Source organism: Pezoporus wallicus, unplaced genomic scaffold (genome assembly GCF_028554395.1).
Source record: "Pezoporus wallicus isolate ANWC-B61680 ecotype Strahan unplaced genomic scaffold, APGP_CSIRO_Pwel_v1 contig_1739, whole genome shotgun sequence".
In the NCBI taxonomy this organism is placed as follows: domain Eukaryota; kingdom Metazoa; phylum Chordata; class Aves; order Psittaciformes; family Psittacidae; genus Pezoporus; species Pezoporus wallicus.
Genome location: NW_026637351.1, coordinates 1782501 through 1809693, shown reverse-complemented (window position 1 = coordinate 1809693; position 27193 = coordinate 1782501). Strand labels below are relative to the sequence as shown.

Sequence of the window (27193 nt, the reverse complement as noted above, 5' to 3'; positions counted from 1 at the left end):
GGTGTTAGCTGCAGTTGAAGCGTGATAACCTCAGAGGAGAATACAGCAAGATCTGTGGGAACATAATACATCTTTTCATTGATTTGGTAAATATTGATGGGAAAAATGTTGATGCTTGTGAGTACATGCCACGTTATTTCTGGCATATCACTGGCTATCTTAGTAATTTTCCTATTTATTGAATATTTTTTCAGTTTTAGCCTCCTTTTCTCATATGTGTTTGTAATCAACCTGTCTTGCACATGTGTCTCAGTATTTCTTTTAAGTACTTTTGAAACGTAACCAGTTTTTAGCAGATAAGTCAGAATGAAAGTGATATCAAAGAGAAATTCCTCGAAAGTTCCTGTGCAGCATACTGCCCCAGAGCCATTCAAGCTCTGCAAGCTGAGGACCAAGTGATTTGCATAGCTTGAACTACAACAGAGGCACCAAATGAGTGGTCATGGGTCTGGTCTGTTGGGATGTGAACCTACAAAGGGAGTTGTCCCATCCATACGGGAGTTGCTGTGAATCGGGAAGCCCCAGTGCCTCTTGTCCACCCAAAAGCTGAACACAGAACTAGGTGGTAGAGCATGAAGGGGGAGCTGGGTGCATTGTGTGGGACTACTCACATGCATAAAAGAGAAGCTAAGGAAAAAAGTAAAATTACAGCTTTGGTATTACTTAATTTAATAATTGTATTGCACTGGAAACAGCAGCTATGGGAAACAAGTCTTCCATCTGGTGCTCATTCTGCTTGGTGGCGCTGAAGTATGTAGTGTGCTTTCCAGTGGGGAGTCAGGGCTATGATCAGGGAATTCCCAAAGCGCAACACAGCTTGATTTGGTTTTAAGAATTGTAGTGGATCCTGTACCCAGCAACAAAACCTTTAGAAGAACGAGAACTAAATTTCTCATGTTTTCAATTGTCTGCCTTTTAGTAGAAATACTCATTCTGCCTTTCAGACACTTTTCCTCCTTATCTGTACACAAAACAGCTATCCTAGCAGTTTGCTTCAGGCTTCTGCTTTGATCTTGCCTGTAAATCATCAATTTGAATAGAATTTTAATTTTTTTTAATTATTTTCCTAAAGATTCTCATTTGTTAGTAATGTTAAGACATACTGCTTATATTAGGATGAGAAAAGGCTGCGAAAGAATTCAGATTTATTGGGAAAATATGCATGAATTACATGAATATGCATGAAATACAAAAAAAATTAATACCGATACACGGATGAGCAGCTCAAAGTACTTATTTAGTCATTCCATTGCTTATTCAAATAATTTTCCTGTCTCTCTGTAAATATCTTTATTAAATATATTTTTAGCTACTGTAGCTATTGTATGCCAACATGTAGCTGTTACAGACATATTGTTCATTTTTAATGCTGTTTTTCGCAGTAATAAATAAAAATGTATTTATAAAAGTGCAAATTTGTGTTTTTAAGCCTTCTTCTGTTTCACAACCTAGTTATCTTCCATATGTGCTTAGATTACTAACTTTTAAGCTTAAACGTGTTAAATTGAAACCTTATGTATTTATTTTTAATTATTTAAAAGAATAACTAGAGAAAACATACAGTTATGAGAATTTTTAATTTCTTGTGTTCATTTTTATGGCTGTAATTCTGCTAAAAACTAATCGGCAGCATTTTTTGGTGAGAAAAAATCACACAAAATAAAGGGCTTTAGCTATTATGTGGATATCCACTATTTCAGCCGCTTCAGCTAAAAAGCATTTTGTGGAAAGCAGGATGAAATCAGTCAAAGTACAATTTTAATAAAAATGTAAGTGATGGCAGACAGCATTTGGGGATGATCTGCTCTCCAAGTCTTTGTAGTTTGCATATGTACATGATAGAAGGACATATACAAGAAGTAAAAAACCTGAGAGGTTTTTTTAGTGCAGCGTGGCACTGGAATCATAGAATCAACTAGGATGGAACAGACCTTAAGATCATTAACTTACCTCAGGACTGCCAGTAAAACTGCAGGAGAGTTGTTAGTGGAGCTGGTTTTGATAGTGGATGGTGGTACCTCAGTGTCTGGTCTACAGAGTGTTTTCTTTTGTTTTCTCTTAGTTTTGCTTGGGGTTTTGAGTGATTTTTTTAGTTTTCCTAGAAAAGAAAACTGTAAGCAAATTTTAGAAATGTCATGATTATAAAGGGAAGTAAATGCTAAAATTGAGTTACTGCTCTGCGTTGTCTTACACCTTTTTTTTTCTGGGAGGAAACATACTGTGAGAAGAAAAATAGTTGGCTCAGAAGTTGAGCATTCAGGCTGAGTATTGCAGGTGCATTTCATTTGTGCACCTCCTTGTGAGAGGTATCTTGGTCCAGGTTTATTAGCTGTAATTGCAACTGAAAGATTGGCATTCAGGGCACACAGTAATAGCCAGCTACGTGTACTGCCTTGGTAGCCACAGTTACGCGGCAAGGGTTAGGCTGTGCTTTTCATCCAGCCTGGGTGGGTGGGTGGGTGAGTTGGGGGCAGAGCACTGCAGGTTCTGAAACAAACTCACCTCCAGCCAGCAAAGTGATGTGGGGGATGCTGATGACGCAGTGGCAGTGCAAGGTTCCAGTCATCACATTTCCCTATGGCATTTTGTTGCCACTGGCAGTCTTCCGGCTGTTAACACAGCAATAGCTAAATTCTGATGTCGCACAAATATTAGTAAAGCATGCAGCCAACGTGAGTATTGAGTCAGCTTTGTGGAAAGCACTGTGTTGCACCATATAAGATGTTGGTCGGTAAATTTGAATGCAGCCTTCTTCTGGCTAGCGAAAACACAGCTTTACTAACCTTTCAGCTTTAAAATAATTTTTCATTTATATAGCTAGTCAAAACCACAGATTCTTCCAAACATACTGCTGTTAATTCATTTTATGTGTCTCATATGACCTTTGTTTCTTCAGTCCTCAAGTAGCTTTCTTCTGCCCTATCCATGTAACAGTCTTCCTCAGTCTTGAGGGTTTGAGGGGTTTTTTTTAAATGTTGGACAAAAGCAACCGAGTGTTTGTGCTGCACAAACCTTCATAGTACAATATGAATTTGTTCTGGCTTCTGAAGACACTGGAGAGCAGAGCAGTGTGCTGGTGTAGCAGCACATGTAGCGTGTCCTCTCCTGACCCTTTCCGCTGGCCCCAAACATGCCTGGCAAATGGATGCTTGGCTCTCTGCCACAGCTCATTACACCAGGCTTTCCGTGCCCTACTTATCTGAACAAAGGCTGCTCTGAGGAGCACAGGCATCACACCTAGGTCACATAAGCAGAAAAAGCCATCAGAATTTCACTGAGTCATGATGGAGCTTTCCCTTCATGGTAAGTCTGTGAGAATTGTCAGGTTTCAAACGATGGCTCGCCTTGCTTGCTAAATAAATGCAGAACTCATAGCTGTTAAGCTTGCTAATGTCTTCCTCAGAGGAGGAGAGAGCAGAATCACTGTTTTGAGGTATCAGGCTTGGATGTAAACAGAGAAACAGTACTGGAAATCTTGCACTAAGAAGAAGGTGGTTCGTTTCGTGTTGGTCATTTATCGATTGAAGAGCTGCCAAAACCCTAGGTACTTGCCTCTTAAATTGTAAAGGACTGATTTGTTAGGAGAATTGGTGTTAATTCTAGTAGTGAAAACATGAAGTAACCTAAAATCAGTGTCAGATTACCGTTATTTTACTACCAGACCTAATGCTTTCATCAGCTCTGTTTGTATGCAATCTGCTGTACTTTTGATCCTTGGAAAGGTTACCTTTGAAATTGTTTCCACAATCAGAGGCAAATCAGACTCCAGAGGAGACAAAATAGGCTGTAGATAATTGTGCAATTACAGATGGCTACAAATCAAGGTATGTTATGACTTGAGCTGCAGCTCTTGAAGAGAGCCTGTTACTTTTTAACATTCAGAACACTGCCTTCTAGGTAAATCCTCTTACTCGGGATTTGAATTTCTATAGACTGCTGTCTGCCTTGAGGTATTGTGTGTCGTCTCTGAACTGCAGCGGCCTCTCCTGCATAGTAACTATTTCACACAGCAGTAGCCGGCTTCAGTGCTGCAATATTTGAGAGACGGGCAGATGTTTGCAAACCGCTTCTGCGTGCGGCAGAAATGGAAGTTGGAAATGATTACTATTTTTCTAATTTTTTGGTGCTGGTAATTGTGGTGGGTGGATCTGCTTTTGGCTGATGAGGTTTTTATGTGCTAGAATGCATGCATGCCTTTATTTTGGGTCTGATTTGGAATACTTAACGGGGAGCTATGTATTATTTATCTGGCAGGAGGAAGAGGTTTGCTCACGTATGTGCATTTCAAAGGTTCTTGGTGTGAAAGGTTCTGAGTTTTCTGTATATTGCTTTGTGATAATTATTTGGTGCAAGTGGTTTATTTTGCTGTAGTTACAGGCTTTGGTTTATCATTTTCTTTACTGTTTGTAGCTTAGTGAACAGTGCAAGCAGAAATTTACTACACTTAGTAAATTTTCATAATGTGGACTTTGAAATGTAGAAGCCAGCTAACGTTGTCTAAGAATTTAAATTTTTAGGAGGCATTGCTGCAAATAGCCCTCTTTTTTTTTTTTTTTTTTTTTCCACCGTACAGTACTGATATTACTGGCATATTTAAATTTTAAAATGGTTAGATTTTTTCTGATGTGGTTGCCTGCTTTCTCTCACTTGAGTCTCACTGCAGTAACCCTTCTGAAAAAGCTGCTACAGAACAGTTGTCAATCGTTTCTCTTTAGAGCTACTTAATTTTTATAATAGCATTGCTAGGTGAGAGCAGATCTCTGCTGTTCTGCTTTATCTTTTCATATTAATTGTTAGTGACAGTGCAAGATGGCGCATCTGTGCAAAAATAGGTTTGTACCATTTAGACCAGTATACTCGATATACAGGCCAAGGTATATAGGTCTGTTCCTTTTTTTTTCCTTTTGCCATGCAAAATGCAATATAAAGTAGAGCATTTTATTTTTATTTAGCCTTTTTTTTTAAGTTGCCTGCTTACTAGTATCACTATGGTAACCGACTGAAGGATGTCTCTGAGGCACACAACCTGCATTGCAATGTAAGTGAGGGGAGATCTTAAGTTGTCTAACTGCTGAACAGTAGAAAAAGGAACAGACAAGGCAGAGAAATAGGCTAATGTTTATAAGCTATTATTTAATGCTTACTCAAAGCTTAAAAAGTTATTTTACAAGTAACGTATATGTGAGTTCATTGTTTTCTGTCCTCTCTTCTGGGACTGCTATTGCTAAAATATTCATTAAAAATCATAAATTTCTGTTATTCAAATTGAGTTTGCTTCATTTTTTAAACACATATTACAAATGATGTTGATAAAAGTCAGTGCAGAGGTAAGCTGCAGAACTGTGTGCCTCACAGAGCTCATGAAGTGTCAGCATTCTTTTTTTATGCTTTGCTATGAATAATAACTTAATTTTCTAACAATTTGTCTGTTAAAAATGTTCTGTGGTCTGTAAAACTGTTCTCAATCTTCAAGATGTGTGTTATAGAGATGTGCTATACACGAGGTATTATTAGGACCATGAGGAAAGTAGTGTCTAGTAGCTCTGGTATGACAGATACGAAAAGCAAGTTGCATATACATTCATTAATAAGGATTTATTTTTTTCCCAGCTACGCTAATAAGCCCCTGCTGCTACCTAGTTTGGAATCCTGAGCGGCCAGAGCTAAATCACCATTTTTGTGCTAATAAAATACACCAAAGAGTCAGTAATTTTTGTGTATTAGAAGCCACCTGGAGCTGTATTTTGTAAATAACTGTATTTATTAACTGTAGTATTTTATGTGCTATCTCTTAGGCCTGACTTTCTGTTGAATTAATATGTTAATCCAAATTTTGCACTGTCTAGCAATTTTATATGAATTTTATGAAAAAGTTCAGAGGCACTTGAGTTTGTATGCCAGTTCCATTCATTTTAATACTTGGTTGCATTTCAGACTGTAAATAGTGATCACTGAATTAGCATGACACTTAGAAATGATTTGCTCACATCCAGATTTTCTGCCAGACAGGCTTAATTGCTCTGCTTGTGTGACCTTCTTTCTAGAAGAAATTCTTGTCTCAGGACTTCAGAATGCAGAGATGGTTTAAAAGATACTTTTCATATCTTTTGAGGAATAGTGATTAAAAATAAACAAGCTTCAATGGTTAGTTGCAGTTATCTTGAAACCTGGCGGATAGGATGTAAGAACTTTGGAACTCTTTAAGAACTCATGTTTTAATGTAAAGGTATTCGTTGTAAGTGCTTTTTGACATGAGATCAGTTTTCTAAAAAGACTTCAAATCACTCAATTTAAGGGAAGCTTACTGTGTTTTTCTAGATAGACAAATTGAAGGCTTCAGTGTTTATCTCCCTGAGGCTGTGAGCTGGTACGACTGCAATCCCAGTTCTGTATTCTAAGGAAAACTTGATTTTCCAATTTTGACCATTCATATGATGCAGTCATTCTTACAGATACTATCCCAGTTGTTTTGGGAAGAAGTCTGTTGCTGTCTTACATTACTAGAAGCATTGCTGCATCTGCAGTAGAAAAAAATATTTTCTTCCAGTAAGCAGTTGAACAGAAAAGAAAATACATTTTATTGAAGACACATGGTAAAATGACATATTGATTTTCAAGTACAAAATTTATTTATCCTTAGTAATTTGCCAAATTTCTACTATTATGTTGGTTAAAAAACAATTATTTCTTTTTCCAGCATTTTCAGTTAGCTTTGATTGACTGCAATCCCTGCACTTTGTCTAACGCTGAAAGTAAGTAACCGATTCCATTTATTTTGTTGTAGCTTTTTGTGTTTTTTAAGTCTTATGCTCACAACTGTATGAATTTGTAATGAACCAATCCTTCAAAATCAAGAGAGTCAGTACTGAGAGGGAGGCTACACAACCTGCCTCCGTCTGTCAGTGGAGACAGATATTCCAGTGGAGTTGTGGGTCGTTTTAGTAAGTGGAATAAGTAAAAATCAAAACTCAGCTTATTAATTGCTTTGAAGATGAATTCTTGAGGAGCGTTTATTTATTCATAACGGTAGTGCTTGTGCCATGGCATATGTTTAATAGCAGTTGTTTAAAACTTTGGCATCTTGATAATCTCTCATTTTTTGGTGATCATTTTAATGCCAATTTATAAGTCTAAAATTCAGCATTGGTTTTAACACTGAAGTAGGAAGTAGGAAGAGGTACAAACTGTAGTTTGATCTTTAGGTGCCAGCTACATATTCATCTATACTTGAACATGCTAATCTTTTAGGGTAATATGATTTGTCAGATGCAGTATACACTGTAGTCTGTTACAGAGCGTCCTGCAGGTATTTTTCCATAGTGGAATTGTATGCAAGAATAAGCATACGTTGCTGCATGTTCTGGAGTCTGTAAGAATTAAAAGACAGGCAGTTGTGAAGGAAATTACCCTCTCAGTTTTTAAGGTATCTTCATGCTGATCTTGGTGTTGAGCTTAAGTTATCTCCTAATTCTAAATTCAGAAGCATTGGGTAAAGTATTTAAAAGCATTTCTTAATTTTTTTCATTTGGATTTAGATGGAATTATGAATATTCTGTCAGCAAGGCTAATGAAAAGGTGTTTGTGGGTGAAACTTCTGGCTGTATTGGTATCAAGGAGCTAGCTATGCTACAAGGTCTTCTCTAAAGTTTTGTCTCCCATGAGGAGCAGACACAGATAATACTGTAAAATATTTGCAGAATTCTTCGTCAGTAGGCTTTTATTGTTTTCTACCAGCTACATGATTCTTTATCATATTTCACGTTAGTTCGTATTATTTCTCACTGACTTCATTGGTTTTTCATTGCATCTCTGAATTTCTGTAAGGTTTTCCTAACCTTTCCCCCACAGTCCCCTATGGCCCCAGTTTTATGTAGAGGTGTGGCCCCATGTAAAGGCTTTATTGCACAGTGCCTGACAAACCCGAAGGAAGAGAGAAGAGGAATGAGAGATACTTTGTCAGGTTCTCCCATTCTACTTAGTGGAAGAACCATGCACTTTGACCCATGGTCTTAGGTACCCTCATAAATGCTTGTGGTTGCCTTAATCCTCCCCCTTGCATTTCTAGAGGCTGGGTGAGTAACGGCATTACAGTGAGTGTGTTCCTAGCAGAAACGTTCTAAGCGTGTCTTATTTCTATTTAGGCAGTCTCCAATGTGACAGCTTTAATTTCTTTCCCCTGCATGGTGAAGATTCATACTGAAGGGGTTTTGCTGTGAGGGGGGGGGAAAAAAAAAAAGATTTTTTTAGATAATGAACTTCAAAAATAACAGCAGAGGTTTTTTCCTTCATCAGTACACAGTGAAGTTTGATGTTGTGGTGAACATAATTGATGTTATGTGCTCTTTAGCAAGGAACACAAAAAGTTTATTAAAATTTTAGATGATGCATTTCATTATGACCTGGTTTTTGAAGTGCGCTAGGCTACCTTCTTTATAGTGAAGGACAAAACTGTGCACAAAGAGGATTTTCCCCCTCTTTTATGACCCAGAGGGAAACCCGGGAACTCCAGATTACCTGTATAAGCCTCTATGTCACGCTATTCTTCAGCTTCAAGAGACAGAAATCTGTGTATTGAAACAAATTGAGCTTGGTTCAAAGACAGGTGTTTTCTTAATTTGCAGTCCTCAGGAACATCAGGTAAAAGTCTGTCTCAAAGGAGTTTGTCTTTCCTCATCAAATAGAGTGAGGATTACATCCATCTCAAATAGCTTTAGCTATCTATCATTCTGTGGCTAGTCTAAGCTAGCAGTTCACAGGCCTGAGAACTCAGGCATTTCATCTTTTGTTTAATGATTTGAGCAGCATGAGAATAATTTTCCCTCTGCTTTTACTCCTGAACAATTTTTGTTGTGTTGTTTGTTTTTTTTTTTCCAGCCAGCAACTTTCTTGCCTCTGAGAGCTGCTAGTAGTATTATGGCATTCTGTGCAATTCATACGAGTAATTTAAGATGCTTTACAGTAATGATCAGAATACCATCTGTAATTAACACTCTCAGCTTAACAAGGGAAAGTCAGTTCCTAAGAAGGAAAAAACCAAAACCCAAACACCTAAATTTAAGATCCTGTATAAAGCTGGCTGCGTATAATATATTTTTCTGTCCTAAAATATAGTCTGTCCTTTGACAGTTGAATGACAATAAGTGCCTAATTCAGTTATCTACAGAAAATACTAATGTGCGTTCTCTGCTTAAAGAAATTTTATTGCTAAGTTTGCTGAAAGGGTAATGGACTCTGCATTTCAGAATACAAATAAGATCCACGGACTGCCTTTCTGCAATATTTGTTTGCAGTCTTAATGCTTTGTTAGGATACATATTCATTCTCTTGTCAGTTCTGTTACATTTAGCATAAAATGTGAATGTAAACAAATACTTCCTTTTATCTCTAAAATTTAATTTATCTTGGTTTTGCATTGATAAATTTTAAACATTCTTTATCCCTCACTTTAAAGCAGATATTGTAATTGTTGTCATTAATTAAAACTAATAATTTTTATTTTCCCGTTCTTACAGTTCAGTTTCACATCGCCCACTTATATGAAATCCAGGTAAGCTTTAAGCTACTTTATATAAAGTGTGGTTGTTTCTGTCTATATGATGGAATTAGTCTGTTGAACCCAGATTATGGATGCCTTTTTAAAGTTCAGCTTAAGTCTCAAATCGCTAAAGAAACTTTATTAACTTTGGCCAAATTTAAAAATATTTTGTATATGGACTGTCATGCTACAAAATGGAGTAGCAATTTTAATAAATTTACATATTTACTGGTCTCACAGGCTGAATGCAAAAAAAACTGTTCAGTGTAATTTTTAGTAAAATTCTTTTCTGAGATTATATATAATTTTTAAAGTTACAAAAAAGTATATAGAAATATAAAAAATCTGTGGTTTGTCAGTTCATAGATATCCCTATTGTTTGTCATACATGCACACACATGGTTGAGTCTAGCTATTTGCCCTGGTGCTTTTTAAGTATATTTGACATGAAATTTTCAATTTTAGCTGAACATACGTGGTACAGACATTTTAGATCCAAGGTCAGCAGCACATAAAGCTGTGTTACTAATTCTGTATCAAATCCTACCACAGAGTTTTTTATGTGAAATTTTTGGGAAATTGCAGAACTCTGACTGAGCTTCCAGAATAGAAGTAAATTAAAACCAAGGAGCTACTGAAATAGCTATTGTATATTTGTTATTTGACTAACTGGTCATATAATGACAACTGTATGCCTTTTTATCATGTTTATAGGTATTATGTGACTGAGGAAGGGATGTGACATGAAAACAAACTTGCAATTAAAGTGGATGACAGACATAAACTATATGTTCAGTCAGTTGAAAAGCAGCTTGGTAAAGTAGGTGCTGTCTTTTGATGGCACAGTTGGAAATGGCTTAGGTATTTATATATGAGTAAAAGATACAAATTTGATATTTCTCTTTTGAATGCTTTTGGTCCAAAGCTGTATGACAAGACAGAAATTCCCTGCCCCAAAACACCATTCAGAAACTTCATGGAGTGTTATGGTTCTTACCTGGCCAGTGTCCAGATTCGGTTCTGAGCACTGGAGGACAACTGACACAATTATATAACAAAGCATCCTCAACACGTTAGTTCTTTTGATTTTCTAGAGTAAAATAGAAAGTTAAAGGCTCCAAATCTATATGTACATACCAGCTGCCTTATATAATTGTGTGACCAGTGTTACAAGTGCTTAAGCTCTGCTTTCTGATTGACAATTGTGGGCAGCAGGAACTTTATTTTAACACAAGTCAGAGCAAAAAATTTTCAGTGCGTTCTCCCATTAGACCTGGTTTGTCTTATAGTTCTGATTGGGAGGGGTGTCTTGTTTTCTGGAATTTAAGAAACTTGGAACCACAAAGGGCCGTGCCTTCATTCTGGATATTGCCTCTGGCACAATGAAGAGATGTTTTTGGAGGCAGGCTGATGGCTTTGTTTCTTTTAAACAACACTGCTACAGATCTCTGAACCCTTCTGTATATTTGAAAATTACTTGCTCTCTAATATTTGATGAAAAAGTGATGTACCTTCACAATACTGGAGTTTAAATGGTGGGTTGCCAGAACTCTGAACGAGAGGGTAACCCTGGTGCTGATAGGAATTAGCAGTAGTTATTCATGGTGCTTAATGCTAGTTTCTGTTATTTCATCAGTGGTAGCATGAGTCCTCCTAGCTATTTTGGGTGGTTGCTTTATACGGTGTCAAAAAAAGAGGTTGGGCTGGGTTCCCCTCCCATTTCAAAGACCATTCATGATGCAGCCAAACTTCAAGGACTTTGGAATTAATATATAGATGTTAGGAAGAAATTTTTCCCTATGAGAATGGTGAGGCACTGGCACAGTTTGCACAAAGAAGCTGTGGCTGCCCCATCCCTGGAAGTGTTCAAGATCAGGTTGGATGGGGCTTTGGGCAACCCGGTCTAGTGGAAGGTGTCTCTGCCTGTGGCAGGAGGTTGGAATTAGGTGATCTTTAAGGTCCCTTCCAAACCAAACCATTCTGTGAAATAAACCAAAATGTAAATATTGTGACAGTTTTCTGTAATATTTTAAGCCATGCATGTAGGCAGATTTCTAAAGACTGAATAATACTACAAAGAACAAGTAAAAAATATCCTAGATCTGGAAAACATGCCCTATTTTAATATGTCTTCCTGAATCCTCACAAGCATGCAAACATCTTTTTCAAAGTGTGAATATTAGGCACCAATATTTATATGTTTGACATCTGGATAGCTGCCACTGCTGTCATGCTATACAGTGAACTTCTGTTCTTTTGCTTATCCTTCATAGTCATGAGCTACAAATTATGTTCCCAGTGCTAAATTTAAAATTTTTTCCTGATTGTTTTTATTTTGCTGGACATGGATATTTTATTTATTTATATTATTTGTTTTCTTACCAGTTGTCTGCATTTCATGAACACCAATTAAAAATCCTTTCTACCAACTTCCCCTTGTTCCATTTGAAAGTATGTAATTGCTGCTTTAATTTTTTTCCTGACTAGAAAAGGGTTATAAAACCAGCAGAGTTGTCTTTCGTGATTGTGAGATGCCAAGAATCTAACAACATTTTTAACTTCCAATAGGTACTTATATTGTTTAGAGTCTTGCCAGTCATCTCTTACAAAACAGCAGTAGTCAGTACTGTGTACTCTTTGCATAAAAAAATGTAACTAAGTAATGATCATTTGCATTTAGATGCCCCCATTTATTTTAGTATGCTTTTCATCTGTTTGCCAGAATGAAGTCTAATGTTGAATTACCTGAAAGCATATTTTTCTCAAAAACTTGTGTAGAATTTTTAGAAAAATAAAAACAAAACAGAAACAAACCAACAAAAAAACCAGACTTTTAGTAACATCAGACCCTCAGCATTTATGTCATACAGACATTTGTGGGAGAGGAGGAACAGAAGAATTAAGCATTTTAAATATTTTCACTGTTAAACAGTTATTTTTAGGGTAACGCAAAGATAAATACTGACACTATTCTAAAAAATGCATCTGTTGAGAAGTATTGACCTTTAGCATATACAAAACAGCTCTTAAGGTTCCAGAATTCAATAAAGACCACGATCCCAAGCTGGAAATGTGTTTTCTGCATCGAGACCTATTCATGTAGGGAGTTAGGAATTCAGTGTTTCCATGCTTTAAGCGCAGTTAAACTATATAGCAAATAGTAAGATGGCATACATTCATTCTCCAGGTATAATCTGTGAATACGTTTTAATTCTACATATGGTGGGACTCTTACTAGGACAACAGATACATTGTAAAGGCAGTTCAAATATCCCAAAGTGAGCAGAGAGGCAAAATTACACCAGCCAGCAGTTACTGATGATCTTCATTTCTGTTACAAATTTTCTGAGAAGAATTTGTGTAGAGTTTTATTTCAGATGTAGGCTCACATTCAAGCACTCCCCTTAAAAGCAGTGTACTTATTTGTAGTGTAAGAAGTATAATGCATGCATGTATGAGGATTTGACCAAATTTAATAATTTGCAAATTTTCCGTCAATTATTTTAGTAGTCAACTTGTATTAAATAGTATATTTATGAAAGTTACTCTCTTAGCATATATACGTCACTCATTAAAGCTTTCATATGCACTGTATGCAAAAAAAAAACCAGATTTTTTTGTCAATGTGTTTGTGTGCTGTCAGTGCTGTGAAATCGTGGCTATTTGGTGATCTGTTGTAAGCTTTATGATTAATCTATGTACTTTTTTCCTTTTGCAGAGAAAGTATCACTCTGCAAAGGAAGCTTATGAACAGCTTTTGCAGATCGAAAACCTTCCTGCACAAGTAAAAGCAACTGTCTTACAGCAGTTAGGTATGTAAAATTCTATTTTTCTGTGTGTTTCTTTTTTCCATCTTCGCCTTCAGCAGTGTTTTTAAGGCTCCGTTTCCAAAGAGTCTTAGACACTGATTATGATATGTGAGATTTTCACCCCAAATAGAATGCATAACAGTAGATAATTAAGTAAATAAGAGAGGAGAAAAAGATTTTAATTAAACTTACAAAATTAAACCGCTCTTAGACTTGCTACAGTATGTGCATTACAGGTTTTGGGCAATGAGGGGGTGGTCTGTCACAGAAGGAGTACAGCAGTTAGGATTCTGTTATTATCTGTTCTCTTTTGAGAACAGCCCTTGAATAGCCAGGCTGTATGCAGTAAACCAAAATGCTCTGTTGCAGAGTAGAAGAGCATGGCAAATAAAAAATGTACATTTGCTTTCTCTTTAACTAGAGTATGTAATGAAAACCTTTCCTGTAACTAAAAAGTTTACTGTCAGAGTCTATAAAAGAAAACACATAACAAGAGAAAAAAAATCTTTTTTAAAAAATTGTCATTTTTCATATTGATAGAAAGCTGTTAAATCATTTTATACCAAATTTTCTAATGGGTAGGTAAATTACTTTTGTCCTATCTGCCTTATAAAAGTATTTCAGAACATTTTGTTAAAATTGTTCAACCCAGTGCGAATCTTCTTCATTCACTTTTTCCATGTTCTTCCATCTGATTTGTTATTCTAAATATTAATTTAGTCTGCTTATGCCCATTTTTTTTTTTTTTAATTTTTTTTTTACCCATTTTACATAATGGTCATTTAATTCAAATTAGTAATTGGCACTAAGTTATGGCCACAATGCTTTCTTTTGTTTGTAATAGAAGTTTTGTATGGATTTGGAGTGGACTGATGTGTTTAGCTTTTGAGTCTTCTGTGTGGTATCACAAATGAAACAGTGGAGGAGTTCGCTGCAGGACTCCAGGTGTGCTCATCTTTTTGCTGTCACACAACAGTGTTGCTAAGATTTCAGTATTCCCTTTATTTTTTTTTAACTTGGTATTATACCACCCAGTATATATAGTCAGCAGTTTCAGCCAGAAAGGCTATACATATCATCTGTGGAATACAGGCTTCCCAGAGCAGCTGACCAGTGCTTTTTCAACTCTTATTTGATGTATTTTGGCACAGTAGAAGCAAAGGTGCATGGTTGTATTAATAAAATCCTACCAACAGGCCTCGGTCTCTGTGCTAGCAATAGGGGCAGTGACTTTGCGGATTGTCTGCTGTCTAAAAACTGGATTAAATCCCTTTATTCAGTCGGCATAGGTCACCTAGTTTTGCAGTGTGAGTAACTTCTACGTGGATAAAAGGATAGAGTGGTCTTAACCAGGACATTTAAGGAACAATACCATTTCTTTTGCTCTTCACTGTTAATAGTGGTGTTTATCAGAGTATGATATTTATCACAGGTTTAGTTTCTAGCAGCTGGTAATAAAAACACCTCCTCAGGAGGCATGGTCTGGAGGGTGGACTGCTACTTAGAAAAAATAATAGAAAATACCTTTAATCCGCCAGAATGCTACTGGCAAAACCCAGTCAAACTATATTTGTATTTCTAGGTTGAACTGTGCTTTTTTTTTGTTCTGTTGTGCGAGGGGTGGTTTTGCTCTTGTGATTTTTTTTGTGGTTTTTTTTTATCTCCAACAGAAAAATTGTTTTGGCGTGAAAATACCCTGTGTTTATTTTCTTTAGTTAGATAATGCCAACTATTTCCTAAGTTTGATAATTGAGCCAGTGTTGAAATTTAGGCAAGTTCAGATGTCTTGTGAGAGATTTATTAAAATCTTTGCTCTTGTTGCTGTTTTCCGAAGCAGATGAGGGTGGAAGAGAATCCTGTGATTCTCAGATAAATACATATCCATTTGAACTGATGCATGCTGACTAGTTGAAGAAGATACAACAGTAAGATCTGTACGATTGGATAGCAGCAGTTTTTTCTTCTTTTGCGCCATGTCTTTTGCTTTCCAGACAAGAATTTTGTTCACTGCTTTGCCTAAAATTGCATGAAATTAATGAGACTGAAGATCAGATCTGTCCTGGTATTGTTTTTCCAATTGTATTCAGTATTTGCTGAGGGAAGAGTGTAAGAACAGTGTAGGCATCTGCTCAGAGGTTCCCAAAGCACTCTCCAGTGATCTTCGGCTAGAGGCGTTCCTAGATGATGTCCACATAACCAGATAAGACATCATAAGATGTTAAAATAGGGAAGAGGCTCATCTCTTCAGAGACTGAGATGATGATGTTTATTGGAGAAAAAGAGCAATTGTCACAAGTTCAGCATGAGGGTGATTCATAACCATAAAAAAACCCTGCAGCATCAGCTAGGCTAGCACATCCTCTTGGTGAGGCAACACAGGGATTTGTTACAAATCAGATTGTAAAGACCTGGAAAAGAGCTTTTGTTACGCTAAAAATGTTCACAGGTCAGGAAGAATAGTCAGTGTACTACTTGAGAGTTTGAGTTAGGTCTTGAAAATAGGAAACTGTACAGCTTACCAGGGTTTTTCCATCATCATCCTTCTGTACATTCTTAATTTTACGCATGAGGAGAAGAGAGATCCAGTTTCCTTTACCTGTGCTATTCTAGTAGAAAACTTCTGTTTGTTCTCCCCCATGCTTTCTTGTGCTTTTGCCTCTTTCACCTCCGTGCATAGGAAGATAAAATTGGGAAGCAGCCCTTGTTTCAGCAGTGTAACTAGATAGGGATTGCTCATTCTCAGTTCTTTCTTTTAAAAATAGATTCTTTATCAGTAAGCCTCAGTAAAGATCTCCTGAAGATACAACTTGTTATTCTTCAATCCAGCAAGGTTTTGATGAAACAGAAAATAGGCATCATGGCGCAGCGTTTCCAGAGATACAGGAAGTTGTTTAATGTCTTTTTTTACCCTTGTTTATAATCCCTGAACTATTACCTTTATCTCAGGCTTTGCCTGGCAGTGCACCTGGAATGCTTGTTCTTGATGTACAATGGTGCATTCTAACAACCACCGTCACGTAAGCCTTTTTTTCTTACAGCATGAGTATTTTCATTTTCGTATGCTTAAGAATCTCAGTGATTTGGAATTTGAATCAAAAACATAGCTTAGGAAGTCCACAAGTGAAGGTAGCGTATGTTACATATCTCTGCAAGAATTATTGTGGGGTTTTTTCCCTTCCTTTTTTATTTCTTTTCTAATGGGTATGGTTTTGATTTGATCCATCTTCAGACAAGATAAAGTGCGCTTTCTTTTTTTTTTTTCCAGTACTGTAACCACTTGGCTCTTAACCTGACATTTCTTTTAGTCCATGAAATACTCAGACTTCTGCTTCTGACCACAGTTTCCAAGCGATACGTCGTAAAACACCTTAGGCAAATGTTGTTCAATCGATAATGTTTTCTTTGAGATTTCTTTTGTTAAAGTTTGGAAGTTTGTCTTCCATTTGCACAAGTGTCACTGTGACTGTTAACAAACTATAAGCCCATGGAATAGAACAGGTAGAGTGAAGTATTTAAGATACAGTCTAATTATGGAGAGCTAAGTAAGGCTGCAAATACTAATGAGTTTCATTTTCAGCCTTGCCTACTTTGTCTGTCATTTCACAAGAGACCTGAATCTGATCTGGATGTTTGAGTGGTATTGCCTGTTCATGTGGTTAGACTTTATCATAAAGGGCAAGGTTAGGGTGCTGAAGTTTAGCTGATGGAGGTTTTAAATGGAAATCATGGCAGACAGGTGAAGTTCCCGACAACTGGATAAAGGGAAATAAACCCCCCATTTTCAGGAAGGGGAAAATGGATGACCCAGGGAACTACAGCCCAGTCAGTCTCACCTCTGTTCTTGGCAGAATCTTGGAGCAGATTCTCCTGGAAGGCATGCTAAGGCACATGAAAATCAACAAGGTGCTTGGTGACAGCCAGCATGGCTTCACTAAGGGGAAATCCTGCCTGACCAATTTGGTGGCCTTCTATGATGGGGCTACGGAACTGATGGACAGGGGTAGAGCAGCTGATGTCATCTACCTGGACTTGTGCAAAGCATTCAGCACTGTCCCACATGACATCCTTGTCTCTAAATTGGAGAGACATCAATTTGATGGATGGACCACTTGGTGGATAAAGAACTGGCTGGATGGCCGCACACAAAGAGGTGTGGTCAATAGCTCAGTGTCCAGTTTGAAAACAAGAACGAGTGGTGTCTCTCAAGGGTCACTGTTGGGACTGATCTTGTTCAACATCTTTTTCGCTGACATGGTCAGTGGGATTGAGTGCGCCCTCAGCAAGTTTGCTGATGACACCAAGCTGTGTGGTTCAGTTGATACGCTGGAGGGAAGGAATGCCATCCAGAGGGACCTTGACACGCTTGTGAGGTGGGCTGATGCCACCCTCATGAAGTTCAACCAAGCCAAGTGTAAGGTCCTACACCTGGGTGGGAGCAATCCCAGGCACAGCTGGAGGTTGGGCAGAGAAGAGATTCAGAGCAGCCCTGTGGAGAAGGACTTGGGAGTGTTGGTTGATGAGAAAATGAATATGAGCCGGCTTCAGTGTGCGTTCGCCGCCCAGAAAGCCAACCATATCCTGGGCTGCATCAAAAGGAGCGTGACCAGCAGGTCAAAAGAGGTGATCCTGCCCCTCTACTCTGCTCCCATGAGATCTCACTTGGAGTACAAGTCAGTTGTCTGCTATGAAGGATTTCCTTTATACTCATAAATGGCAGTGAGATGATTTTGTGGCTGCTTAAAGTAATTCCATCTAAGCTTAGAGGAAGGTGAGGAGCACCTTAAGATGATGAAGATGTTTCATTTGAAATGGAAACCAATCAGTGGTAGAGATGTAAAAGATGATTGGGAAGCATTGATTATGGAGACCTTTAAAGTGAAGGTGAATAAATTGTCTTATGTAATGAGACAACTGAAAGAAAAAGGGGCATGTGAAAGAAAATTATATGCAGTTAGATGAGGAAATAAAATTATCTTTTCAGCAGAAGTTATTAAGTAGATGAGAAGTAATTGTATTTTTCAAGGTGAATGGAAGGGATGTTGTAACAGTGAAGATTGAATGGTTAAGAAACTTTTAAGTATAGATAACAAAAATTCTTACAACTGTTCTGATGGGGAATTGTCTAAATGTAGAAATGGGATAAATATGAGGACTCAGACGAAAAGGAGTAAACTGAACATAATGTACAGATAATTGGTGTGCATGACAGGGAAAATGGTGGCATTTTTCACAATGACAGGGAAGGTAACTTTGTTCACGGGAGTAAAGAGTTAACATTTCAAGATTTTCATAGTAGAAGGCTGAGCAGTTCATAATTGTGCTACTAACCCTTGTGGAAAAGTTATTTAAACAACAAAAAAACCCAACACACTTTAAAAGTACCTGAAAGTAATTTTAACTTAGGATCCTTTGGTTCTGTAATTTTAGTATAGAACTTTAAAACGTTTAAGAGTTTCCCTTACAGTATTATATGTAAATGTTATTGTTGATATTCCTGTTCTGAAAGAGGAACTAATGCTGTGAACATCCTGCTGTGCCAAAATGTTAAATGATCTTCGGGAATTTCACTTCTGCCATTTATGGATTCTTTGTGTAGGCTGGATGCATCACACCGTGGATCAGCTTGGAGACAAGGCAACCAAGGAAAGCTATGCTATACAGTATCTCCAGAAATCTCTAGAAGCAGATCCAAATTCTGGTCAATCCTGGTATTTCCTTGGAAGGTGAGCTATGACTTCATAGATGCTGTAACTATATTTACTTTTTTGAGGATACTTACTGTTGTAAGCATCTTGTGTTGATTTTCTGCTTAATACCTTCAGAGGAAAAATTAAGGGAAAGGATGTTATGTGCTGAAGTCTAGTTTTCTGGAAGGTGTCTGAAAAGACAAGGTGCTAACATTTGGGTGAATATGTTACCCAAGTGGTCCTGCTGCTTTTTTTGTAGTTATTATTTAGTCTACGCATTTACAGTAATCTGAATCGTCTCTGCTGGTTTTACCTGTTCCTCCTACCCCATCTCCTGTTCTCTCTCTTTTTTGGTCAGTGCTTTGTAAATGTTGATGCTTTTCCACAGTTCTTTATCTCTATTTTCTCAGAATCTCCTTTCTATCTCAGTAATTTTTTGCACTAAAATACATATATTTTCCCAGGTACACGTGCATTTTTAAACAGCATATATTGCTGCTAAATATCGGTTCAGATAGATACATTCTATTACCTATTTAAGTGTTGTGTTAATTTTGTACTGTCAGACAGTATTTTTACTTGAAAATTAACTTTTTGCAAGATGTAAACCATATAAATGTGATGGCTTTTCTTGGTTTCCTTTTTAAGAAAATAGACTAATTTACACAAGCCAGCAGTAACTCTTGAAATGCTCAGGTTCTGGAGAGCTCTTTGAGGGCAATTCAAGTCCATATGTGAACAGGTTGGTTCTGTTGAGAAATACATTAGAAATTAGTTATGCAAAAATAAAATTAATATCCTAACCTCAGTATCTTCCAGATGACTTTCTTGGAGGTTTTTATCATCCTAGTTACATTCCTCCAGCTGTTTCTGTAAGACAGGGCTCCTCCACCAGCTGCCTTGCAGGCTAAGGGAGGATTGAGTGTGAAGGGCAGAGAGCTATAGCAGTTGTGGAGGGAAAAGGGAAAATAAGCCAGGCATCATGTGGCTCATCTTACTATCCACTGGGCTGAAATCCTGCTTTTTTTGCCAGTGGTCCCGTCCCATGGGCCTTGGGCTAGTTGAGTTCTTACATAGCAGCAGGATCAAGCCAAGACTCTTACAAACTATGTGTGCAGCTGCCACGCTCCTGCTCCTACTGTGCCACAGCTTTCATGTGGTTAGAGTGAAACTAAGGACCATACAGACAAGGGGGAGGAACACAGGAAATGGGGGTGGGAATCTAGTGGAAGCATCTCTTACACTTTACAGGGAGGACGCAAAAATGTTTCTGTGCCCCATTCGTCCAGGCCATATTCTGGCAGAAGAGGAAAGGAACAGGGTTGTGCATTTACTCTTTTTCTCTTCTCATGTATTCCCTTGTGTTCCTTCCTCTCTCTGCTGGTTGTCCAAACTGGATGGCAAGTTGGTCTAAAGCTACTTTTCTTAAAAATATGCCACCATCGTCTCTCTCTCCCACTAAAAAACCCAGCAACTTGTTTTCAGTTTTGTTGGGCACTTAATGATAATGCTGTCCTAATTGGAGTCTTCATGTATCTGATAAGCAAGACAGATTGAAAAAGGTATACTGGAACGCACATTGGATTGTGATTAAAATGGTCTTCTGAAGCATTGTGTTCAAACTTAATGGATGCTTTTAGGTGAAGTACTGCCAGATTTCATTATATTCCTTTCCTAGCATACCTCAAGAATACATGAAAGAGGGTAGCATGCTTGACAGACCTTTGCCTCTACTATTCTGTTGGGATTTATTTTCTATAGAATAAAATTCTTCTATTGTTATTTATGTGTTTTGAAATTTAGCAGTTCTTTCCCCAGCAGGAAAACTTAATGCAAACAATATAAGAATCAGAGCTATTGTAGATTAAACTAGTAAATATATATATATATATTTAATGTTGTATTTATTTGAAGCTTTCATTTTTAAAAAGGTAGGTATTATTCCGTGTAGTATAATTGTAGTTCTCTTTAGAGTCTGATATTTCTGCTGATAATAACAGAATACCTTTGATTCTGTGTGTGAAAAATAATCAAGAAATTATGAAAAAATAGAAAACAGCAGGATTCTTTACAAAATGTTGTGCTCTATGTATACAATAAAACTAACTGGTTTGCTGTTCACATTGGGATATGAGAAATGCACATAAAAAGCTTCCCGGGCAGTCAGGAACCATCCTGACTCGGTCACTGTCTGTTAATAAGTCTGAAACACTTCTTGTAGAATATGAAGTTTCCTAACCATTTGTTAGGTGAAGTAGGTAACGTAACTATTTCTTTGTGCTGCTATCTGTAGATAAATAGTGTTCATATTGATTGATAAGTTACCACAAACGAGAGAAATGTAAGTTTTTTAATTATGGTATGACTCTGTTTTCCTTACAAATGCAGGAATCCAGGGTTTAAGCAGTTTTGTGTACTTTTCGAAGAAATAATTAGTAATACATGTTGAGTAAAGTGTTTGAGTCTGCTTATGCCTGGCATTCAGAAACAGCATATGTTTTGGGATCATCTAGATGAGTCTGTATTTGCATGACTTAACATTAATCAGATCAGTCTTGGTAAGTCATCCTCAATGATTACCTTGTATAAATATTACCAAAGTTCTTTTTTTCTTCTCCCAGGTGCTATTCAAGTATTGGGAAAGTTCAGGATGCCTTTATATCTTACAGGCAATCTATTGATAAATCAGAAGCAAGTGCAGATACATGGTGTTCTATAGGGTAAGAATGATACAGGGTAATAAAATTACATAATTCCCTGTTAATATATATAAATGAAGAGTATCAGCTCTTTAGCTCTTTTGTGGTCTCAGGGGGACCTGAGTAAAAAGTAAAGCTTTTTTACTGATACCATCATGTTGTCAGATTGGTTTGATTTGAAGTTTAAATAATTGATATATATTTGCTTTCTCAATTTTTTAAAAATAATACATATAAAGATTGTATGTGTTGTTTATGCTTATAACCATGGTTTATATAATGGCAAAGTTTATTAAGGGTTTTGAGGGGGGTGTGTATATTTGACTTGCTTGTATTTTGACATTGTTACTAATTCTCAACTTCACTAATCTTTCTATTCAGTGTGCTGTATCAACAGCAAAATCAGCCTATGGATGCTTTACAGGCCTATATCTGTGCTGTACAATTGGACCATGGCCATGCTGCAGCCTGGATGGACCTAGGCACACTCTATGAGTCCTGCAACCAGCCTCAGGATGCCATTAAATGCTACTTAAATGCAACTAGGAGCAAAAATTGTAGTAATACCTCTGCACTTGCAGCACGGATAAAGTATTTACAGGTAAAACCAATGTTTTCAAAAGTGGGCGATACTCTTCCAAATACACAGCAGAGGGGAGGGGAGAAGTAACACACAAGTTTAACTTGCAGTTGTTTGTGGTGTGTATAACCTGTTTTCATGTTTATTGTAAGCATATCATAGCCTGTAATATTTTATTTCTGCCATTTTTAAGTGGGACTTAATTCCTTATAAACCCTATTTTGCACATTTAATCAAAGCATACTGTTCTACATCACTTTGCTTTTTTTCTTTGTATTGTCTACATTTTTAAGTTCTCATAACATAGAGAGAGAATGCACATGCACTATCTTTCACTCTTGTTTGCAATTTCAGAAAAAAGGAATTGTGAGACCTCTGAATCCAGAGCTCATCTTTGTTCTGATTCTCACAAAGGTTTATATTCTGGTTACCCTCTTTATACTTAGCACCTTTCTAAAATCCGAAATTTTAAATCTGTCCTCTCTTTAAGACATAATTAGCTACAGCATTTAGGAAGATTTCATGGACTTGCTCTTACTAAAGTAGGCTTGTGTTAAATTTGCTTTTTACATAATTTTTCCTAGGCTCAGTTGTGTAACCTTCCACAAGGTAGTCTACAGAATAAAACTAAATTACTTCCTAGTATTGAGGAGGCATGGAGCCTACCAATCCCCGCAGAGCTTACCTCCAGGCAGGGTGCCATGAACACAGCACAGCAGGTGAGAAGTTGGGTTATGTTCTGCAGGTGCCCAGCTTTAAGGGTTCTTTACAATCGGTAGTGGTCAAGCTTATTTTCTTGAGCACAGGACTGGCTTTTATTAATAAAAAGCCCTTGATTTATTTGCAAAGGGATACAAGATCAAGAGGCTCCCTATAATGTGGGAGAGATATGGGGGTACCAATTTAGAACCTTTGTGGATTTTCATGATTTCAAAATATATCATCTTAAATAGAAATGCTGCAGTGGTTTGATAATCCCATCAAAGGTACACATTCCTCCATTGATGACCATATGGAAACTGATTTTTCAGTTACTGAGATCACCTTCAGAATACCTACTCAGCCCTTTTAATATGTGTGGGCTGTTAAAAGATATAATTTAAAGGAAAGAAGTAAGAATATATAGAACCATATTTTTGTCTTCCTTCTGTGATTCTTAGGCTTGTAAACCTCATCATCCAAATACTGAACCTGTACTAGGCCTCACTCAAACACCAATTTCACAGCAGTCCTTGCCACTACACATGATTCCTTCTAGCCAAGTAGATGACCTGACCAGTCCTGCCAAGAGGAAAAGAACATCTAGTCCAACAAAGGTATATACTCTGATGAACTCAAGAGCCCTCTACCAAAATTATATGGACATATGCATTAAAATAATGCAACATGCACAGAATTTGTGCTTTAAATTTTAATCCTTTGGCATCAAGGTGGGGAATGTTTTTAAGAATTTTAAAAAACATTTTTCAGGGATGTGTTTTATCAGGTTACAGCTCAGACAAGAAGTGTGTAAGGGCAATGCAGATCAGTGGCACTATACTGCAATCCTAGTTGTATAAGTGAAAAAGTGTTGTCTTATGACAGAGAGGGAGATGATCATGTCATCCTGTTTATTGCCTTTGCTTATATTTAGAATTAAGTGTTTCATCATCATGTAATAGTATTACAGTAGATAAAGTATTCAGTTTTAAAAGTAGTGTACATTTAAATTAATAGCATGATTTGACTGTTTTTTGTTAAGACTTTAGATACCATTTAACTGTTTCTTCTGACTACTCTGATACTATATGGGAATGGTAGAATGAGACTTGGCATGTTTTAGTATGTTCTTCATTTATATTTTTACTCTTGAAAAAATATCTAGTTCTTTCTTAAGTAAGATAAAATCTAGCTAGTTAAAGAAGTTCTGTTTACCCTTTGATAGTCACACATCTTAATGTAATGTTTTCTCTCAGAATACTTCTGATGTTTGGAGCAGTGGCCATACAGTGTCACATCCTCCTGTACAGCAACAAATTCATTCTTGGTGCTTGACACCACAGAAATTACAGGTATGTTGAAGATTTTCAGAAGCTTTGATGTATTATTTTTTTTTGTTTCTTCCTTTTAAGAAAATAAATCTGGAACATTTTTCTATTTCACATCTCTGAAATTAAGTGTGAAATATATCCCAAATAATTCCCACAGTGTAGTTCAAGTTGTGTTACTATTTATGGCTTCCCTGTGTGAGAAGAGAAGCCATAAATATTATTATGTCTGTAGTAAAATAAACGATCTCTAGCAGAAACTGAACACTTGTACACATTCATACACATTGTATGAATTCTATAATTTATAAAGTAAGAACATACAGTAGTTCTTTTTCCTTATGATGTTTTAAAGCTAGATATGCAAATTGCCGCACTTGTGTGCCAAGTGAGTCTTGCTACTTGCTGTTAGTGTGAGGGATATTGAAGGAGGTGTAGAAGTGTTGTAATATCCCTTTTTTCCCTTGAGGTAGCTTCTTCTATCACATTGCATAAACAAACGTGCACATTCTACAAAATGAAATTCTTCAAATGAAATCTGGTACTGCTTCTCTGTGCTTTGTGTATGTGAAATGCTAGATCTAATTTTTTAGATCTTGTTTCAGGTATTTTTTTGTTACGGTGCTTTGTGTCTGCAGTTTGTTAGGGCTTGCAGTGAGCTTCAGCAAGAATTACACATTCTGAAAATTAGGTCTAGCTGGAAACTCTTAAACAGATACTGCTTTGGATGCAAAGAAAAATAGAAAGGAGCACAGTGCAGAGACAGAAGGCATTCTGATTGACTGACCAGTGTTCCCCTCAACTCCAGTATAGTTCTTCAGCTGCTTCTCTGTCTGAACAATACTGACTTTATTATGCTGCATATTGTTCCCCTCCTTTCCCTCCCTGTCCTCTGCTGCCTTGCACACCCCTTTGGTCCTCCCTAATCACCCTTCTGCATCTCTCTCTCCAGGCATTCTCTTTCTTTTTCTTTGTTTATTTTATATCCTACCACTTTTCCCCCTTTTTAGTTTCACTTTTTTTTAGATCTAGTTTCTCCTCTTAAGCAGTATCTAAGTAGGCTTCTGTGTCCAAGTATGGTATACTGGATTTGCTGGCAATTGCATGACAGAGTTCCAGCATATATGAATAGGAGAGCCAAAAAGAGATGATGCAAGAGGAGAGGGAATAAAACCTTTACTGCCTCGTCTAAGTCCGCCTTTTAAAAGTCACAGCTCAGAGGCTGGAAGGAGACGGGATATAACACACACCAAATGGCTCACCTAACAGAAGTAGAAGGGAAAGAGGCTAAGGCTGCACAGTAACCACTGAGGCTCCAAAATGCCAGTAAAGGAGGGATGGGTGTTGATTTCACAGAATTGGTGGGCCGCAAGAGCAGTGCTGCCTGCAAAGCCTCTGCAGCCATAGCACTGGAGAGAGACGCAGACTTGCTTCTGCTGATGTATGTGCTAGGTCTGCCTTTCTGATTCCTGTTACCCTATTTAGACATTTTTTAAAAAGGAGAGTAACAACTGAAGAGCACTGGTTTAGACTTCTGTGTACCTGCTATATGCACTCTGTGGAGACCCTGTTTTCATCACACCATCATATAGATACATATATTCATTGCAGTCCCCTGCAGAGGGACTTCAGAATGGAAAGATGTTTGAGTCTGTAACAGAAAGCTTAGTCATGTTTTGAGCTTTACAAGCCTTCTCTTCATGGATGATTTCTAGTACTGTATGCAAGCAAGTTATTAAAAGGCACATGCAACTTTAATGATTCTGAACTGTACTGCTGTTTTTTCAGCACTTGGAACAGCTGCGTGCAAACCGAAATAATCTAAATCCAGCACAGAAACTTATGCTGGAACAGCTGGAGAGTCAGTTTGTCTTGATGCAGCAACACCAGCAGGTGAGAACAAAAATATTTTTCTCTTCTACAAAACTTTAGTCAGTAATGGTGTGTCTGTTGTGTTTCCTGAATTCTGAAGAAAATCTCTTGTACAGAGTTCTCATGCCCTTTACTATGTGCTAAGTCATCTTTAATTGTGGTTTACTGGTTGAAGTTTAATGGGTTTGGCCATGTTTTATTATAGGGCTACCAGATAATGTAAAAGTTTTCAATCCACACTGTCAAATTGAAGTGGGCAGACACACATTTAAAAGTGGTCTTATTTGAAAGATGCATAATTGTAATAAGATGCATTACAGAATATCCTCCTCTCATTGTTCACTTTTCTCTCTCTTAGTGTCCAACTTTAGCAGTAGAACGTTAACAGTCAAACTGAAGGGCCTAGAAGAAAAGTGTGACGATAGCTTTACCTTAAAATCCGCTCAGCGCGTTTGTGAGCATGACAGTCATCTTATTTCTCAAAAGCAACTCTGAAGATCTTAAAATCAGTATAAAATTGGAATTGATCAGTGCAGTAAAGTACACAAGCGCTGTATGATCTTTACTTCTTAAATTCCACAGCTAATGTTCTTGTGCTTTGTTCATCTTCTGTTAGATGAGACAAACAGGAGTTGCACAGGTACGATCTACTGGAATTCCTAATGGGCCAACAGCTGATTCATCACTGCCTACAAACTCTGTCTCTGGTCAGCAGCCGCAGGTTGCTCTAACCAGAGTGCCTAATGTCGCTCAGCGTGGAATCCGTCCCGCCTGCCCCGGGCAGCCTATGGCTAATGGACCCTTTCCAGCAGGCCCCATTCCCTGCAGCACAGCAAGAACGCTGGGTAGTACAGACACTATTTTGATAGGCAATAATCACATAACAGAAAGTGGAAGTAATGGAAACGTGCCTTACCTGCAGCGAAACGCACTCTCTCTACCTCATAACCGCACAAACCTGACCAGCAGCGCAGAGGAGCCGTG

The 27193-nt window shown here is 37.4% G+C and overlaps 1 protein-coding gene across 19 annotated transcripts in view; it reads left to right on the top strand.

The window, feature by feature from the left end:
• The window catches only part of KDM6A (lysine demethylase 6A), a 158690-nt gene that overhangs the window by 89986 nt on the left and 41511 nt on the right, over positions 1–27193 (top strand). For 6 of the 19 annotated variants that reach the window (XR_008971648.1, XR_008971647.1, XM_057405053.1 and 3 more), the window contains 12 exons: positions 6698–6752; positions 9513–9547; positions 11921–11986; positions 13254–13347; positions 18941–19067; positions 21653–21751; positions 22112–22331; positions 22895–23029; positions 23471–23626; positions 24266–24361; positions 26126–26230; positions 26826–27193. The exon at positions 26826–27193 is cut by the window's right edge and continues 28 nt beyond it. Coding sequence is in view for 16 of the 19 variants with exons in the window: in XM_057405053.1 (XP_057261036.1) it covers positions 6698–6752; positions 9513–9547; positions 11921–11986; positions 13254–13347; positions 18941–19067; positions 21653–21751; positions 22112–22331; positions 22895–23029; positions 23471–23626; positions 24266–24361; positions 26126–26230; positions 26826–27193 (1556 nt within the window). In the remaining 3 variants the exon portion in view is untranslated. The remainder of the gene's footprint in view (positions 1–6697; positions 6753–9512; positions 9548–11920; positions 11987–13253; positions 13348–18940; positions 19068–21652; positions 21752–22111; positions 22332–22894; positions 23030–23470; positions 23627–24265; positions 24362–26125; positions 26231–26825) is intronic. The other 13 variants (XR_008971649.1, XM_057405058.1, XM_057405052.1 and 10 more) reach the window with 7 other exon arrangements.